This window comes from Phymastichus coffea, unplaced genomic scaffold (assembly GCF_024137745.1).
Source record: "Phymastichus coffea isolate CEN01 unplaced genomic scaffold, Cenicafe_Pcof_1.1 PCOF00112, whole genome shotgun sequence".
NCBI lineage: Eukaryota > Metazoa > Arthropoda > Insecta > Hymenoptera > Eulophidae > Phymastichus > Phymastichus coffea.
Genome location: NW_026706923.1, coordinates 388,109 through 407,767, shown reverse-complemented (window position 1 = coordinate 407,767; position 19,659 = coordinate 388,109). Strand labels below are relative to the sequence as shown.

The window sequence follows — 19,659 nt, the reverse complement described above, 5'->3', positions numbered from 1 at the left end:
TACACCGGCGCTCCAATCGAATGAATTCAGAATAAGTCTTGTGTTTGTGTCTCTCGATGGTAACCAACCAGTGAGAGGAAACAAACATCCACGCGGTAACGTTTTTAAAAAGAATTCAATATTAGTGAGAAAAATATCGATTGTTGAACATATATTTTATTATCAAACACAGCAATGACAATGGATGAGGAGAAATTCGACGGACTACTGCTGTCGATGGCTCAGCAACACGAAGGTGGAGTTCAAGACGTGAGTAATAATTATAAATTGTACCAGTTAAATCTTTCCGCGAGGTTAACTTATGAAGTTTAATTTCTCTTTGTCATGGTTTTGCTTAATTCTAAGGAATATTTTTTCAGCTTTTGGAAACGATATTCAGTTTCCTAGCAAGAAAAACAGATTTTTATACCGGAGGAGATGAAGGTGCTGCTGAGAAGGTAAATTCTAATTTAAAGACTACAATTCATTTAGTTGTTTCTAGAACTATCCAAACATTGGTGTTCTCTTTGTTTCAGCTTGTCAATAGTATATTCAAAAAGTATCAATCCACAGCAATAACTAAGAAAAATAAAGAGAAGGCTGAACGAGCTGAGCAGGAGAGAAAGAGGAAAGAAAAAATAGAGAAGAAAAAGAAAGAAGCAGCTCTTGAACATGATTCTAAAATTGTTGAATTAACTGATGAACAAGCTGTTAAGTTACAAGAAGAAATTGATTCTAAGGTATGCATGGTAATTTGCATGTAGTTAGGTAACCACAACATCATTGATATTTTGCATTGTAGAAAAATGTTGAAAAAAATACAACTGCTAATACAAGTGATAAGGTGGAAGAGAGCAAGAAGGAAAGTGGTCCAGGTGACGAAGATGAGGATGAAACTGAAAAGAACAAACTGAAGCCCAACATAGGCAATGGTGCTGACATGCCAAATTACAGATGGACACAGACCCTCCAGGATGTTGAGGTAAGACAGAATATTTTCGTGCTATGAGTTATTATAGCTAATTATCGTTTCAAGGAATCAGATTAATTTTTACCAGATATTTATTCTTAAAATATAATTTGTGAGAAATCTACAAATTTTAGAAGAGTTATTTATTTTATTATTATTATTCTAAAAATTATATAAAATAATAACTTTCATAGCGCAATGAATTAATTATTCAACTGTTTATTAATTTCTTCATTTAAATTGGATAAATTTACTTTGCATGCGGTAAGATCTAGATCTAAAACTTCCACAATAATTTGCTAAACATGTTGAAAAACTTGTAAACTTAATTCAACCTCATCGCTTCAAGGTCATGAATATCTTCTATAGCTCTTATTGAATTGTAGGCATTAAGGAGGAAAAAGGTGAAAGGTTCAGACTAGAATAAAAGTAAGCGGAATGCCATTGTAAATAGTGAAAGCTATTTTGCCTTGATCGCTTTATTTTTAATCATACAATATAATATCACAGACACATAGAGTGTTTAGCGACGATTCGCCGCTTCCAGCTCGATTCTTCGCTTCAATGTCCAACGTCGATTCGCTAATTTAATATCTTCTTTTTTAATTCTTTTCATTCACGCTATTTCGATTAAATTAACTTAAATTCTAAGCAATACAAAAGAGTAAAGATTGATGATATGCCTCGCGACGAACTAATTACACGGCCGCAGCATACGCTACAATTGTGAATGATAATGACGTGTAAGTGGCGCGCGAAGCGAAATCGAATACACATACTTGCAAAGTATTACAGTACCGCTATATATACGAAAGAACATGCATTGTAATATATGTTTGCGATGCGTTAAACTTATGACGACGACGAATAATGGGTGATTCAAGACTGCCTTTCAGTTGTATTTGGTTCGGACTCGCACTGGAACAAAAAGCAAAGTAAATGTTGACAGCTGAGATCGTGGCGTTTTTTTACTTTTTTTACATAAGCAAAAGAAAAAAAAACGTTACGATATGTAGGTGGAGACGTGAAATAATCGCTGAAAAAGTATAATCTAATTCAGTCGCATCGTGTGGCATTTGCATAACGCAAGCATTATGATCATAGAGCAACAACAAAGAAAACATTACGTGATCCATATATGTAAGCATGTAGCAATTTTGATGTCCGATCTAACGCTGCTTTTTATCTGTCTTCGTTACGAAGGTTCAAGATATTGACAAAACAGAACTGGCTAATGATTAAAATGGGCAAAAATAACGGGTAAAGCATTGCATTGCTAGTCGAGTTTCGAGATAGCAAATCAAGCGTTCCGAGACATTCCGAAAGTTCGTCAGATGAAAAATCGCGCGTTTAAGATGCGCGCCGAGCAACAGCACGGCAGAAGAAGGAGGAGCGCGCGCTCATACTTACTGTCCATGTAAAGCACGCCGAGAAGCAATCCGAGCATGAACAGCAGGCTCGTGCTGCAAACGAGCACGGTGAGCTGATTCCTGGCGCACCACGACTTCTTCTTCACGACGCTCGGTCTGCCGAGTCCGTTGACGACCGTGAAGTGCGTGCTGCTCGCCACGCTGACGCTGTCCAGCTGCTTCGGCGGCTCCAGAGTCGGCGGGTGAAGCTTAGCTAGGTTGGCCAGATTCGCCGCCGTGAGCAGCAGCGTGCCGGAGGCCGCGCTCTGGGTCGACGACGCCGTCGAGCCGCGCGACGGCGACTCCCACGTCCTGTTGTCGCTGCTCTTGCTCGCCGTCGACGATACCACTAGCGACGGCCGCGGGATCACGAAGTTGGACAGACTTTTCGCCAGCTCCTGCTGCAATGCAAATCCGCGGTCGTTTCATTTCGTCGTGGGCGCTCTCTACGACGGGGAATTCCCGAGCGGGAGAGACCTTTGGCGCCAGCGCGACGACGCGCCTGTTTCACGGCATTCGCCGCGTGCGTTGCCCGGGCGACGGATCAAAGCTGCCGCGGCCGTACATTAGGCGCGCTGCACACGACGGAGCAGACAAAAACGGAGCGCGCCTCCTGACTTTCTAGAGACACGCGGCAAGGCAACGAGACGCCTTCGCGGTGCAGAGCTGCTCTGCATGGAGAGCGGATCGGCTACGCATTTGTAAAAAACGAAACTAACGCCTACAGGCGTGCAAGGCTCCACTCCATGCAGTCTCTCTCTCTCTCTCTCTCTCTGCGCTCCACGACACGGCGCTGTAATTTTTTAATCTATCGCGTTACGAAACTGCATGCCTCGCTCGCAGTCATTCGAAAAGGTACGCACGAGTCGTTTGGACTGCAATTTCTTTCTTTTGAATTCAGTCGTCGCTACGCAGCGAGAAGGAAGCGCAAAGAAAGGTGGACGAACTCTCTTTCTGTCGAGACACCCACGCACACACGTAAGGGACGCTGGGAGAGTGCAACGAACTGGTTACACGCGAGCAGCGCATCATCCTCTCCGTCCAGACGACAAGTCTCATAAAAAGAGGCGCGTAATCGGCTGGGCGACGTATCCTCTCCGGCGTCGTTAGAATCCGCGCGCGCCCGTATACAGTGAAAGTTTCCGGGGTCTCTGGCGTCCTTGTCAAATCGATTCATGTCGCAACGAGACGACGTTGAGAGAGAAAAGCGCGGTCGACTCTTCTGCGCGGCTAGGAACTCATCAGCAACGTAATCCGCCGTAACCCGTCGAAAATGGGGAAACGATTGTTATGTATAGCCTCTCTGTCTCTCTTCCTTTCGCTCGATCAGCAGCTATTGTTACGTGAGTACTCGACACATGGTTATTAGATGGTTGAAATTTCGGGGGATCCATCGACGGTTGCTTTTTGCGTCAGTCTCCCGTCGACTCTCCGTATCGAGATGGTAAAAGCTGCGCTTCGATCATCGACGCCGTTAGGCGACTCGCTTCGAGCACGCCGCGATAAGGACGAATTGCATAACGCCGAGCGCAAGAAAAAGAAAAGTAAGAGAGAGAGAGAGAGAGAGGGAGAGGCGGTAATGATATTGACGAACAGCGAGTGAAAGAACGAGGGCGCGCTACAAGGTGATCGCCGGCAATTCGTTTTCACCCGACCCGATCTCATTGACAAGCCTGCGGACCAGACGACTGTTGTTTACCTCCAAACTGGCGTTGTCGTCGTGCTCGCCAACGATCGCTGGGCCGTCGACGTCGATTCTCATCTCGGGCACGTTGGACTGCAGCATCCTTCGGGCTTCGGATGTGGGAGATTTAAACGTTTCGTTCACTGGCGCACCAAAGGATACAAAAATAACAATCGCACTCGGTCGATCCGCGCACTAGACGCTCTCCCGATTGTGTTCTCTCTCGCTCTCTCTCTCTCTCTCTCTCTCTCTCTCTCTCTCTCTCTCTCTCTCTCTCTCTCTCTCTCTCTCTCTCTCTCAGCGCACGAGTTAGACAGTATTACGCGATGTAGCCACGACTGACGTTCACTCGCGAGCCACGCTGCGCTTATATACCTTCGGCTCTCCCACCTCGCGCGAGCGATCGCGCAGGCAGAGAGAGAGAGAGAGAGAGAGAGAGACCGTAAAGACTCGCTCTTGCCGTTGCTGTATATATATCCTCCACCTCGGCTGTACCTGTATGGCTTTTTTGCGTGTGCGGCTGGACGAAGAAGAACCCTACACGCGCGCGTCTGCCCTTTGTTGGTCTTCTCCCTCGCCTTACCACGCGCTCCTCCTTCCGCTGTCAGACAGTGGTCCCGAGCTCGGCTATCTTGCCTTTTTCGTCGGAGGGCTGCCTCGGTTTTTCGCGGACCTTCCCTGGTCGCGCAATCCGACACCCGCCGAAACACTTGTCCGTGGTTGTACGCGGGGCACACGAGCAGCTTCTTTCCCGGGCCTCCTCTCTCGCCTTCAATTCACCGTCGTCATCGGAATAAAATAGCACCGTCGTCGTCGGAGCTATACGATTTTTCGGACGGAGCGGACGTCGTTAGCTGTTATACAGCTAGCGATCCACACAATTGCCAGGCGTGATTCACGCTGTTCAATTTGCGAGCGATGAATCGCCGAAGAAAATTCCCCCATCAGAATGGTCGAAGCTCATCAGCATGAAATTGCATTTTAGTCGCGGGGGTCACCGTCGATTCGGTAACGGAATTGACGTGTTAAGGCAAACAGCGCGCGCCAGAAAAATGTTAAGGTCGAACGACGAGCGGAACGAGTTTATTCGTCGGCGCTGGGTTTTTTTTTGTTTTTTCGTTTTTTTGTTTTTGCTTTGTGTTTTTTGATTTTTTGTTTTTTTTCGGCGCAGTCGCCGATGGCAATTGATGCTTTTTTGTTTTTGTTTTTGCGACACCGCCTGACTATTTTAGAGACTTCGTTCTTCTCCGAATCGCTTGCTTTTTCGGGGGGCGCCAATCCATGGCGATTCCATGGCGACCTGTCTCGCGCGCGGCTTTGACACTTATTGCCTGCGTTGCAAAATCGGAGGCGTGAGCGTGTTACATCTGAAAGGATCTCTGGCCAACATGCAATGTTTGCGCGTAATTGCTCAATCTTTTTTTTTTCTGTCGAGAAGCTTTGCCTACTAATTTCTTAAGTAGAACGCGACGCGAGTGTCTTTGTATAAGTTGATGAATTTCATCGATGTGTCAATGCGTTGGCCGACTTTAATCGGATTAATTATTTTTCTCGCGAACTCGTCTTGTTGGAATATCCTCGAGCGACAGATCGCGTTAGTTTGTTTTGTTTTCTCCTATCCCAGTACGGTTCGGATGATCAACACGCGGGATTCTTCTATAACGTCTGAAATAACATCAGCTAACTAGCGCGGGAAAGTAGACTCTCTCATCTCGTGTGCGAGCTTCTCTCGGGCGGTATGCTTCAGAATAGCGTGCGAAAAGCGTAAATTGGAGAACACAAGAAAACGTATATAGTGTAGAAGACATAAGAAAATGAATTCGCAACGTCGTGTGAGATTATCAAAAAAAAATAATAATAAAGAACTCCTTGAAGAAAATTCAAAAAATCCTCACTCGCTAAGTCTTTACATATTAACCAAGTCTCTTGACAAATCCAATTACATCTCTCGTAGTCGTTTACGTTTCGCGCCTAAAACCTGACTTTCACCAATCCGCCGATATTTTCGCCGCCGCATAAACAAAATAGCCGCCGCGCGTGCGTTATCCAATGCATTTCCTTCGTCGGACAGCCGCAGCACTCGGAAATGATAAATCGCCGATAGGCGAAAAAGAAAGAACGAAAGAAGGAAAGAAAAGAAGAAGAAGAAAAAAGCGGCAAGTAATTAATCATACGCGCGCTTCCGCTACGGCAGGTAGCGCTGGCTTTGGGCGGGGGGGGGGGGGGGGGGGCATCGCATACACATCGGAGGAGAGAAGCGAGGAGTCCGCGCGGCCGCGAGAACGTTCTAACGGAGCCACGTCGCGGGCATTGTTGCAGCCGGCGCGGATGACGTAAGGCCGAGGCGCGTAGCCGCAAAAAGCAGCGTTACGAGCCTCCGGCTACGGCGACGCGCGGCCGCTACGCGCACCGTTCTCGCTACAGCGCCAAGGCGAGCGCTGCGCGCGCTTTTCCGCGGCGCGACCTCGCACTTCCTTGCGGTGCGCGCGTCAGCGGCGCCGCCGGCCGAGAGCGGCCGGGACCGGCCGCCCAGGGACGCCTCGCGCGCAGCTTCCTACACGCGTCGCGCCTGCGTCATGCGCGCCGATCTAGATCGTTTTCCTTTTTTTTTTTTTCGTCTTTCTTCCTTCTCTCCGTGCGCGCGAGAAGGCCGAAAGGGATCGCCGAGCGGGATCCTCGCGTGGCGCCGCTGCCGTCGTACGCGCACTTCTTCTCGGGCGGCGGCATAAAGAGAGATAATCGAGCTGAAATTCGGCCCGCGAGAAGCACGGTTTATTAATAGCAGCGGCAGCGCCGAGGTCCTTGAGGGCAATCAATCGCTTTCGCTGGAATCATAAAAAAGGATATACCTCTTTTCGTCAGGGGCAGTGTCTTTTTACAACGGTGCAGGCGGCTGCGGTTGTTTTTCCTTTTCATTTTTTAAATTTTGTCTCGGCGACAGATTGACCTACTTGTTCGCACGAAACACCATCGGCCTTTTTAGCCCTGCCCCCTCCCCTCGCCCTTTCTTAATTGCGAGAAGCGGAATGCGACTTCCAATGACGACGGAGATGCATGCGCGACGATCCTTGATGAGCTTACAGATAGCCGGCGGACGTTCTTTTGTCCGCGCTCGATCGGTCGAGCGCCGCATAGATCGGAATTTCAGTGAAGAGCTCGGCACGCGACAGCGACTATCACTCGACACGTGCCTCGAGTAATTTGACGTTTATCCGCTCGTCGCGTCCGTAATCGGCCGTTAACGTTTGACGCGTCGGCGGAACGCAGAGTCCCGTCTGCGTGCGTGAAAAGACGGCGCGTCATTCCTCAAAGACGCGGCATGACGCAAAGCGGAGCAGGCGGCGAACAACGGAGCGCCGCGCGTTCCTGCGGTCCATTGTCCGCGACTCGAGCCTGGAGCGCCGCTTTTCCACTTCTAAAATTGCAGTCGGCGGCCGCTCAAGGACGATCATGGCTGGGCAACTTTCAAGCCTGCCATGGGGGGTTTCCCCGCGTGGGTTTGTGCTAATTCTGGTTATTCAATCGAACGACTCGAGATTTAGCGATTATCCGTTTGCCACATCCGTGGAGCGTCCGTACGCACTTTTACGTAATCGCGGCACCACCTTTCTTCCCAAGTTTTCACTCGTCTTTTGAGCCTCGTGAAAGTTTTTAATGGACTCGGCAAACGCACACCTGCATAATATTATGCCATCGTGATAAGTATTTTTCTTTCTTCTTTCTTCTTTTTTTTTTTTTTTCTTTCGTCGAGCGGATTGAACGCAGACCTGAGAGTGGAATACGTCGACGTGGTCAAGGGAAAAAAATTGTCGGTAAATACTCAAGGATGCTCTTTTCGAAAGTCAATGCGCAGTCTTCTGAAACGAATCCATTTGAGGACACAATAGTTAAGGGCTGCGTTTTTGTCGTCCTTGGAGGGTATGCCAATAAGAAAGATCCGTAAACGAACCATCCATTCCTTTTGTACATTGAAAGCACAGAAAAGTATACTTCCGTTACGTGTACATAATGTATATTAATTAGTTTTGTATAATAACGTTGATGAAAATTTACGTAATCGAACTTGACGTAACAAATTTTTCTTATTCTCAGTTGCTAGAAACCAAGCTTTACAATAATTGTCTTCCTTATCTTTGTTTTTTTTTCTTTTTTTTTTTTAATCAGCAACGTACAAGTGCGATAATCGTTTCGCCAAGAAAATTATTTTTTTCCGGAACAAAACGGTACTAATAATCACAACGAACGCACGCGCGTTTTTTCTCGCTTTGCACTTTACCGTTTTTCAATTATTTTTCCGGGGTTCCTGCTGACAAAGGTCAACGAGACGCACGCGCAAAGAACAAGGTCGGTCTAATTAATCTTCGCGGTATTGCCCGATGTAAATTGCGCTTTTTTGCAGCAGCAGCAACGATACGACAAAGAAAAAATCAGACAAGCATAATGCCAGCCCCGCGCACAACGTTAATTAGCTGCAAGACGAGGCGGCGCGATACCGATGATTTAATGGGCGGACTGAGTTATCGACAGTTTCCAGTGCTCCAACACGCCTCGCGCGTTCGTGATTCCGCGTGATGTGCAAGAAGAAGAAGGAGATTCGGAACACGTTCTTCGTGCAAAAAGAGCCCGCCGGAGGTGTGTCCGTTGCGAGGGGCCCGGCCACGTCGAAAAAAAAAGAACGAAGAAAATTTGCATGCTGCGTTACGTAAAGACGCTGCTTTTCTAGTCCCAATGCCGATTGGCTTCTCTTTTTCTTCTTCTTTTTCTTCTTCTTCTTCCTTTTTTTCCTTTTTTTGTTCATTTGCTAGCTACAATTCGTTTTAATTGCAAACTCCGATTCACGCTTCACACATCCGTGGCGCATTACGCCTCGCTATTATTAACGCGTTGGCGCGCTTTTGTTTCTTAATCACGTGCGTGCGACAATGCGAGTGCATGTGGTCGAGAGCATCCAAGGCTTGGTTTTTGTTTTTGTTTTTGTTTTTTTTTCAAAATTATTGAAGAAAACTTGAATCGCTCGTTGTTTTTATCGCTACGACGAGTGCGAGCGCGCGTATATGTATCGCAGTAGCCGTAAGAGAAGAATCCTCGACGAATCGGCGATTTCCTCGTCGCTTGTGCTCCAAATACAAACGCTTAACGAACGCGCGACGCGCAATACAAAACGCCGAGCGGTATTTTGAAACTCGTTCGTAAAACAAAGAGAAGAACACAAAAGCGCAGAGCGCGCGGAAAAATGATGATGGGCTTCGCACGACTCTCACGAGAAGAGCCTTTCAATGAAAATTGCCGAAAGTAGGAGGGAGCGATCGCAAGGAACAACGACCGCGTTTATAAATAAGTCTCGGCTTATCGCAGGCGTTGCGATAAGAGCGCGAGCGAGCGTGCCGTTAGCGAGGAGAGAAGCAGTGGTCACGCGCGAGGACGGCGCGCGTCGGGGATTTTTGGGACTGTAGCCAGGCCAGGCGGAGGTGCGCGCAATCGTAATCTTGGAAATTCCGCTCTCCTTCAAGATCAAGGCTCCGACGTTGCCACGCGAGACGCATCTCTCACCCGCTGGGCCGAGATTGGAATGGCTCTGGCTCGGCGGAGCGTCCCTTTTCTCGGCCGTCGCGACGCACGGCGATCCGCGCGGCGCCAAACTCTCCAGCTCCCGGCTCCTTCTTTGGCGCGTCTCTGTCCCCGGACGCGCACTCGCGCCGCCGAGCGCCTTTCGGGCTTCTGCGAGAGCTGCACGCAGGCGTGAATCGGAGGGGCTCGACGCGCGCGCTCTAAAAATAGTCTTGCGCCGCGCGACGTGCGCTTGCCCCGAGCTATACGAGAATCCAAGCGCGCGAGACGCAGGGCCGCGTCGCGATGCCGCTCCCTTCTCCCGCCCGCGGAAAACTGTCCGACGACAAACAGAGAAGAACGACACTTTCCAGTTTGCCCGCTGCAAAAATGCGCTCGCGGCCAAGGGGTGGGAGCATCCAGGGAAACTGCGGCCAGCTCGAAAACCAGTTCAAGCCCGCGAATGCCGAGTGCAAGAGAGAGAGAAAGAGAGAGAGAGAAAGCGAGAGAACCGTGAAGGTTAACCAGTTGAATGCACCATAGAGCTTTGCGGCAAAAAATTGCAAGTGAAAGGATCATCCCGACCTAGTGCAACGTGACTGCTACACACAAGCGCGAGTTGTACGTTTACGACGATGGACGTCGTTTTGTGGGATTGCGAGAAGGGAAGGAGAGGGGGGGGGGGCAATTGTTATTGCGACCGCTGTTGACATTCAGCTGCTAATCGAAGCACGTCGCGTTTGAAAACTCGACCGAGTCACGAGCGATGCAACGACTGCCGTAACGCGCAGCGCGAGCTGCCGTCTCGAGGCAGCAGCGTGTTCGAGGCACGTCGGAGAGCTAAACGAGCGCGCGCGCGATATTCGAATCCCCGTCGGCGCTCATGGCGTCCGACGCGCCGCGAGCTGCAGGTACGGCGAAGAGAGTCCGTCGGCAAGTGGCCTTCGCGTTCGAATATCTCGACGGGGCTGTTTTATCACATTTCTTTTTCTCTTATCGGAAATCCGTCCCGCGACGCATGCCCGACGACAGCCGCGCCGCGCGAGAAAGGTTGTTTTCGGACGGCCGCAGGCAGCAAACGAAACCGCGCGGCCGAGCCAAAGAATGGCAGCAGTGACGTCTCGGCTCGCGATCTTTGCTATTCGCCGACGGCGGTCGGCGCTTTGTTTCGCATTATATAAGAGGAAGGGAAAAGAGAGAAAAAAAAAAAGAGTTACCGCCGATTGTTGGCGCGATAGCGCGCGTAATTTATCGTGATACCGCGAGTTTCAGCGCGTGAAGTATATGTGCGAGAAAACGTCGGTATATTAATTATGCATCGATCGCAGGCGCGCCAATTATTAATTATGAAATCGCGCGGTATTCTCCATCTCGCGCTGCCGTTGAATCACTCGCGGCAGGGAGGGGAAGGAATTACATATTTCGCATCGGCTAATGACTTTTTGTTCTTAGATTCAATTAAAGGCTATCGAGAGAGAAATCGGATTCGCCGCTGCACCGCTCGTAGCAACGAAGATGAGCACACGACTGGAGTATAATGAGCGAGCGTGAATCACGCTGCTCCAGCTACGCGCGTAGATTCATCGAATGGATGGTTAACATTTTTTAAATTTTTACACGACTGACGCTTGACGATTAAAAAATCAACCACTTTCGGTCAGACGATCTGATATGCCGGCTAGACCTTTTTCTCCTCGTTTATTCTTTGTGTTTAGCGTCGTAGACAATGCTTGAATTTTTTTGGCATTTTCAGCTGCATAAATTTTCGATGGATTAACGTAATTTGTAAATTTATAACTATTAATTATCGTAAATAAACGTATACAAAAATTAGTCTCGTTCGTTAGCAATAAAATACGGTAATAAATATACCAAAAATGCTTGAAGTTGTTGGATGATTAATCAAGACTGCATTATTACTGTTTGGTTTGATACAACGTGGCGTTGATAATTATGTAATATGGCCGTTTCCAGCCGCGCGACTGAAAAGAGCCAAGATGAACATTCCTTTGGCCGCGAGAAAGGACAGAAGACGAGCACTTCGCGAGGCGCGCGCGAGCGGAGGGAATCGACGTACATGTTTTAGTTGATTGTTTGAATTGACGTCCTCGTTAAGCCACAACCGTCCGCAATTCTCAGCTGGAATAAAAAAAAAGAACACTGTCCACTGGAAAACGGCGTTATCTCCTATAACATGCTTACAAGCAAGACAGGGTCGACGTTGATCGAGCGTGATTCTGACAATTTCCACGCGGCTCTCGTCTTCATTCGATTGATAAAATACAAATTCTGCCGGTATGTAAAATCATGCAAATCACGAAAGTCGATATAGCACAAAAATTGCGACGAAAATAAAATTCCAAATCAATCATCCGACGCAACACTCGGAATTCTCAGACGCATTGTATTTAAATGAGGTTTGCCGTCGTTCCGCAATTGTCGATACGCGTCCAGAAAAATCGAAGGCATTGCTTTTTGCATTGAGCAAGGAGAGAAAGAGCGTCGGCCAGAATAAAACACCTGCGCGGTATAAACAATGACGACGATCGCGGCGCGCGCGAGTGAGTTTTTTTTTTTCAACAAGCGTGCGCTCGCGAGAGAGAGAGAGAGAGAGCTGTTAACCCCGATAGTTATAGATCCCTGGCAGCCTTGTCCCAGTGCCTCATCCGCTCACGCCTTCCCATTTTTGCCCATCGCGATTTAATCCTCGCTCAAGTGTATATATATATACGCGCAGTAGCGTCTCTCCTTCTAATTACCGACCTCTACGCCACCTGACTCGACAATCAGCGCTATAGCTTCTTCTTCTCGTCCACCTTGGCGCTTTTTCTTTCAAAATTACAATGCGCGCCGCTTGCTTTTAATACGAACCGCTGGCATTCTCCAGTTATGCACTGCTCAGCGAAAGCTCACTGGCCTTTCGCCGTGGTTATTCTGGCTCTTCTTTCGTACTCCTTCGCCTTTGATTTGCCGTCACGCTTCGGCTTCACTCGAGCCTTCGATTAAATGCTCAACGCTGGTTGCAATATAACTAGTTTTGCACGCTTACGAACATAAAATATTTAGCTCGGACGAGTTTTTTTTTCTTTCTTTTTTTTTTCGAAAGAATTTTATCAATCCAAACGAAGAGCATTTGTGTCATCACTCGTCTCTCGTTTTCGAGTCCTAGTTTTTCCCTTCGTATCGGGATATGTCTAAACTTCCGCATGGAGGAAAAAACCATGTGGGCTTACAAAACAATCGCTCATATCCAGAAGCGTCTTTCGAAATAGAGCCAACGTACATATAAAAAAAAAAAAAAAAACTCGCGTGCTATACACGGCAAATTAGCCGTCATAAAGTCGGCGCGGCGAAAACCCCAATCCATCGGCATCCGCATTAAACGATCCAATGCCGCAAACGGGATACGATTAAACAATTAAGGCGTTGAAAAATGACTTGTCGATTGTTGACTGTTTGACGAATTCAGAGAAGGCCGGTCGGTTATTAAAATTTTTCCTCTGCTTTATTTATCCTTTTTTCTCTCCAGGCCTCGCCTTCGACTTATGCAGCCGTGTTACATACGCGCCGCGCATACTTTATAATGGTCGCGGCGCGTCTATTTGTCTAAGCGAAAAAGGACGCGCGAGCGATGGCGCGCGGCCGGCGACGGCGAGTCGCATGTGAAAATTGCCCAGGCATTAATTGCCCCTCCTGCCGCGTGCATCGCCGCGCCAAGGTGAATAGGCCGCTCATTGTGTTGTGGCAATTAGCCTTCGCCGCGCGCGCGTTGTCGTCCACCGAGATTCCCGCAGCTGCCGCCGGATGATGCGCGCCGCGCCAGCTCGCGAGGCACTTTCGGCCGTTCGCGCGCGCGTACAGGCTTCGCGCGCTTCACATCCTTGACTGCGTGACCGAAAATAAATCATCCTCGTGTGCGCGCGAGCCAGAAAGAGAGAGGCTTCGCCTTTAACATTCGAGCAAAACTGTAATTTATCTAGATATGCTTTTGCACAGTTGACGGTAGGCATTGATTAAGATCATCGAAAGAGCGAACGAAAGAAAATAAAAAACAAACAAACAAACAGCGAGGGATGAGATCGATCTTTTATAATTTGGAGGCTCGCCGAAGCTGTCAAAAAAGTCGTATCTACTCGAACGACAAAAGCACAAGTTCCGAGAATATTGGGAAATGTCTGTCATAGCCGATGCCGCCCGTCAAACGCACGCCGGAGATCGTCCGGCCAATCAGCCGATACAAAATCGACCGAAAAAAAAAACAAAAAAACAAAAAAAAAAAAGAAACCAAGAAGTACGGACGAAAAGAGCGAGAGAGAAAAGCTACGTACGCGTCGCGTTATGTAAGCCATAGGCAGTCGATGAACGGCCGTGACTGACTATCCAGGCGTATACGGTGAAAACACAAAAATACAGAGCGAGCAGTAGCTTTTTAATGCTCCGCGGGACGCGGACGCGCTCAATGTTTCGGCATTGAATTCCAGGCTTCAAGTTCGGCGCTTCTCCTCGGGACCTGGGCGTGCGTGCGTGTGCCCACGCGGCCTCTCGAGCCCGTGGTTTTCCTTTTTCCTCGTTATTTTCATTTGCCCACGGCGTACGTACGCGATGGAACATCTGTTACTACGCGGCATTGCGGGTCGATTCAATTTCTCGCGCCTTTTTTATTTTTATTTTTCTTTTTTCTTCGCTACCGGTCAAGTTTTTACTATGTCTCGGCGGATCTCAAGTTTATTACACTTTGTCCTCGGGAGACTGCTACTTTATTTTATTTTTCCTTCCAGAGGTACATACTCGAACGGTTATTTTCTTCGATTGGTAATTATGCACGGACGAGCGTTAATGATTCTCGTGCGTGCCATGAGCAGGAAAAAAAGTAAAAAAGTATTAAATAGCATATTCATACGCGCATCCCATGGAATTATGCGTGCTGCTTTTTTTTCATCGTCACTTTGAGCAAGGAAACTCGCGAACGATGATGATTTTTTAATTGCCTTCCAAGACTTTCGATTAAAGAGCCGTTGGTAAATAAAGAGGGGCAAGTGAACTGCCACGTGATGAATTATGCCACGTGCACGTAACGATTAGAGATGTATAAAAATCGATTGCGAAATAAAGCAAACACAGGAGGTCCGCTTTGAATGGCAGTTGTCAAAGAAAGCAAACAAGAAGACTTCACTGGTCGCGGAAGCGATTTTCGACTGAGGATGCATGAGATCATGCTCAGTGTAAAATGTTCGCTTGGAAAGAAGAAGAAAAAGAAGAAAAAAAAAACTAGGCATCCGGTCATCGGTGTGCGATGACCTATCTCGCGCGCTAGGTTGGGCTTTCCAGAGGCGTTTAAAATTAGCACCCGCGCCAAAAACCAGCTCGCTCGGAATGCCGGTTTTCCCATAAGCCCGTGCGTGCGTGTCCTTGCTCTCTAACGTCAGACGACGGCGCTTGCAACTCCCGCTTTTTTCTCTCTCTCTCTCTCTCTCTCTCTCTTTCCTCGTGTATCTTTTTTTACACCTCGTCTCCGCCGCCGAGAGTCCTTGGCCCGGCGCTTTTTTATTTTTTTCGCGATTTCCGATGCCGCTCGATCATCGTCCTTTGTTTGCCGATCGACTTTTGCAAAAATAACCGATGAATAATTGTAAATGGCGTTGCGGTGTTGTTCGCTTACCTGTGGTATCGCCTGGCCGCGGGTTTTTTTTTTTTTTTTACGATCGGGGAAAACTGATTTTACGCCCAGGGATTTCGTCTGGGAATCTCGCGCCGCATGTCGTGGCGTCGAGGAATGCAAATTAGATTAAAATGTCGATGACCGTTGATGAAAAACAAACGGAGGTACGCGCGAGTCGCGGACGAATGTTTTCGAAAAAGTTGTTCGCTCGAGTATCATAGTGAATCTATTTACCACCTTGTTCTTGCATCTCAAATTGGCAAAGCACGCTGTTTCCATAAAATTCAAATGTTTTATCGTCATCGGCAACTCCATCGATAAGAAACTGATTGTAAATGTTCAACGAAGCCGATCAATACGTTTCGGAACATTACCGTTTTTTCTATCTCTCTGTCTCGTTTTGATAATTAATGTTTGAATTCAGAACAAGTAAGACAACCAAAGTGGTGCGTGCCCATGGATTGTACCTCTGTTATCTTATCGTATAATCGAAATGACTTCCATTATCCTTGTACTTCGATGGTGCCATTGTGAAAATTTTTGTGCCTTCCACCTGTTTCGAAATCTCTCTTGGTAAGAGAGAGAGAGAGAGAGAGAGAGAGAGAGAGAGAGAGAGAGAGAGAGAGAGAGATGCGTGCTCTCGCGCCTATAATAATAATAATAGATAAAGGACGCGTCTGTTAGGCAAGGACGTGTTAAAGCGACGGAGAAATCGGCCAAAAAAAAAGGCAGCAAGGCCGTTCTTTGACCTGTAGTCAACATTTTTACAGCTCGCGCAGTAGCCTCTTCACGCTCTATAACCGGTATTCGATTCCACCAAAAAGCTACCATCGCTCGCCACCAATTTTCTCCAGTCGTCAAGTATCACTTTCATCCAACATCCAGGCTGCACGCACTTGATTTTTCGCTTTCATCGTTGTCAAGTGTACGTACAATCTAACCCTTGCCCGTAGGAATACTGGCGTCATTTTTTTTTTAATTCAATAGGAAATGACGAAAAGTTAACGAGAATGTGCATTTGAATTCGAAATCTACGCCTCGAAATAAGTCGATAACGATATCTTGGCTTGTCTTTTGCTCCTCGAAATGTTGGTCTTTACAGATCTTGTCAAATTTAATTAGCAATGCGTTTTTTTATGCAGTGCTACAGCTTTCAGAGAGCTTCGTATGGTTGAGATTCCGAGAGGAAAAGAAAATAGGATATATGTAATTAAATAAAATAAAATAGATGTGATTTCCAACACAGTTCGATCCGTACAAATCTTTTTTTTTTTTTTTTCAAATCAGCAAAACGCTATAATTGTTCGTATTTATCAAAACCCAAACAAATTACGGTAAAATGTGTGTTCTTTTTTGAGGAATCGGACACCTCTTCTTCTTTTATGGACATAGAAAGGTGTCACAAGCGTCCCCGGCCTAATCATTTTCTTCAGTTTGAAGTTTAGTTTGACTGGCAAAGCGAACGACTCAGGAGCGCTCGCGCACCAATTTGACATCTGTCGAGAGTCAAGCGTCGAATCGGACAATATTTTCCACTCAACTGCTTATCCTCGTCGCTCGATATACGTCGCCCATTTACGCTGCCTCGGCGTTCCCCGTCTCGTCTTTTTTCACGTGCCTTTACGCGAGCCCACATATTTCCGACTGCCTCGCTCTTCCCTATCAAATCTCGTTGCCGTCATCTGCCAAAAGCCCCTTCGCACGGCGCGCTACTCGCTGCATCAGCGATGCACTTGCGTCGCGCAAGTTACGCAAGATTTGCACGCGCGTAACGCAATGCACACTTTGAACTTGAAAGTGCAAGTGACTCCAATTTTTTTTTTCGCTCGGGCTTACGTAAGGAAAGGATGTGGCGCGCGCGCGCGCACGCGAGAGAGAGAGAGAGAGAGAGAGAGAGAGAGAGAGAGAGAGAGAGGAGAGAGAGAGAGAGAGAGAGAGAGAGAGAGAGAGAGAGAGAGAGAGAGAGAGAGAGAGAGAGAGAGAGAGACGTGGTCTTCAGCACGAAATTTCTGGGTGAAAAGGCGTGCGTGCGTGCGCGCACTTGCGAGTCGAGCGATGTGGGAACTGCATTGCGCAAGCAGCGCTTCGCCCGAATTTTTGTTTTATTTTTTGCCAATCGCGAGGCTCTCTCGCGCGTCGTCATTCGGCGCCCGATTGCATGTACGTCGATTTCGCGCGCTCGCGCAAAAGGATCACCTTGGCTCGTTGCGCGTCGCACGCATTTGGGCCGTGCAAGTTCAAGGGAGCGCGCGCGCTGCATTTGCATTTCGCCTTTGGGTTCAAGGTGCCCGGCGGCGCGCGACTGCGCCGTGACGCGAGCTGCTTGTCGTTCCAAGCGAATCGCGCCGCGGCTGTGAAAATACAATTTCACGGGCGATTAACGCTGCGGCCGAAGAGATTCGTCGACTTGTCACGCGCGGACGCCTATAGCCGTGATTTGGACGATCGCGTGCACGGCAGTAGCCAAGTATTGGCGCTCCGCGCCTTCGCCATCCTGTCGCGCGGGACGCCAGTTAAAGTCGCGAGGAGAGCCGCGCGTGGGTATACGTACGTGCGCATAGCCATGATCCGTTTCCACGCGTCGATGCCTCTCGAGCGTGCTTTTGTTTCGCTGGCTCGCCGTTGCGCTTCAGACGAGCTTAAGGGCAGGCCATTCGCTGTGGCATTGTTGCCGAGCTGCGCCAAGTTGGCCGTTCGAACTATCTTCTTCTCTTCCGTCCTTCGTTTCAATAACGATTCGCAGGACATGAGTTTTCGTAAGGCTCGGCATTGTTTTTCCGTGGAGTATAGGTGCGCCGAAAAATGAAGATAAGTGGCCGTTGGCGCTTTTCAATCAAAAAAGTTGAACAGCTTTGCACGACTCGAAGCTTCTAAAGTTTTTCTTTTTCATAATAGTCGCTTGGCACAGAAGCGAGCTTCGACTACCAATCGTCCCACTCGATCGGATAGCAATTTATTCTCCCAAAATTTAGATAAATGGAGTAATTTCGATTGACTCGGGTGCCTTAACTGGGATTTTGAATATTTTCGATGTCGTAAAAGAGTCGTGAAACATGGGAACGGTTAGGTAAAAGAATGACTCGAGCAATCGACGCAACGCTTGAAGATGAACGCACAAACTTATGTAATTGAGAAAGCAATTATTTATATTTATTTCCGCTCGTTTACTAAAAACTCTGAAAACTATGAATAGCGAATTACGTTTCATTTGCAGGTGAGAGTGCCGCTGAATGTGAAGTTCAACGCACGATCAAAAGACGTGTCTGTTGTGATAACGAAAAATCACTTGAGATGTGGTCTTAAAGCTCAGGATCCGATCATCGACGGCGATTTACCGCATGAAATCAAACTTGAAGATTCAACGTGGGTCATCGAGGATGGCAAAGTTTTGCTCTTCAACTTGGAAAAGGTGAAGAGACATCTGCGTGTACGAGTTCCAAATGACAATGCATATTAATACGTTTTGTCAAACTTACAGGTAAACAAAGTGCAATGGTGGGCTCACTTGATCACATCTGACCCCGAAATCAGCACAAAAAAAATCAACCCAGAACCTAGTAAATTGTCTGACTTGGATGGCGAGACTCGTGGACTGGTTGAGAAGATGATGTACGATCAACGTCAGAAAGAAATGGGATTGCCGACGTCCGACGACCAAAAGAAACAGGACGTCATTAAAAAGTAATCTTGTCACTGTTTATCCATAAACTATAAATGTGCAGCGTTTATACTAATTATTTGCAATTTTATTACAGATTCATGGAACAACATCCGGAAATGGACTTTTCAAAATGCAAATTCAACTAAATTAACTCAAGGATAAGATTTATTATTTACATTACAAGTTTCCAATTATGATATTTATAAGAGAAAATGAGTGATGATTCGAAAGTATAAAATCCTCAAGGTTTTACTTTTTTTTTTTGACTGTATAACAGTTATTTTCGTCGTTTAAAAGTACTTGATAATTTAATTACAATCAAATGATTTTACATGAGCAATTTTTATATCTAAAACCTTTTTTTAATGTTTCTTTCGTCATATTATTAAATGTGCATTATTAATGTTATGAAATTGTTCTTATAGTAATCATATCAACAACATTTCTCAGTGAAATAAAAATTCTGCCTGTTTCTTAAAATTAATTATTTATACATATATTTTTTAAATCGTATACAAAAAATAGACTTGTCACATTCTTTTCTTTTCTAAGTTACAAAAACTATTGTCACTCTAAGTATCTCAGCATTTCTAAGTTGATTGATCCACTAGAGACGACAAACTTTGTTACTACATATTTAGGCACTTAAAAATCGTCCTATGTGTAAAATAAATTAACATGGCTAAATCAAGAAAGAATTAATATAATTTACATAGCTTCTATCACTTTCAGATGGTTTTTCGTCGGTTA

At 46.9% G+C, this 19,659-nt stretch overlaps 2 protein-coding genes across 2 annotated transcripts; one reads left to right on the top strand and one right to left on the bottom strand.

Annotated features, from left to right (window-relative positions):
* Positions 1–62: 62 nt before the first annotated feature.
* LOC131670566 (nuclear migration protein nudC) lies at positions 63–19,143 on the top strand. The gene is made up of 8 exons (XM_058946269.1): positions 63–95; positions 173–249; positions 360–437; positions 516–719; positions 782–961; positions 18,463–18,657; positions 18,727–18,929; positions 19,004–19,143. Exons 2-8 carry the CDS (start codon positions 175–177, stop codon positions 19,053–19,055), a joined length of 987 nt encoding a protein of 328 aa, XP_058802252.1. The 5' UTR covers positions 63–95; positions 173–174; the 3' UTR covers positions 19,056–19,143.
* Positions 1,395–4,346, bottom strand: LOC131670567 (uncharacterized). Its single transcript, XM_058946270.1, has 3 exons — positions 4,058–4,346; positions 2,360–2,759; positions 1,395–1,867 (listed from the first exon to the last, which is right to left on the bottom strand). Exons 1-3 carry the CDS (start codon positions 4,142–4,144, stop codon positions 1,842–1,844), a joined length of 513 nt encoding a protein of 170 aa, XP_058802253.1. The 5' UTR covers positions 4,145–4,346; the 3' UTR covers positions 1,395–1,841.
* Positions 19,144–19,659: the final 516 nt, after the last annotated feature.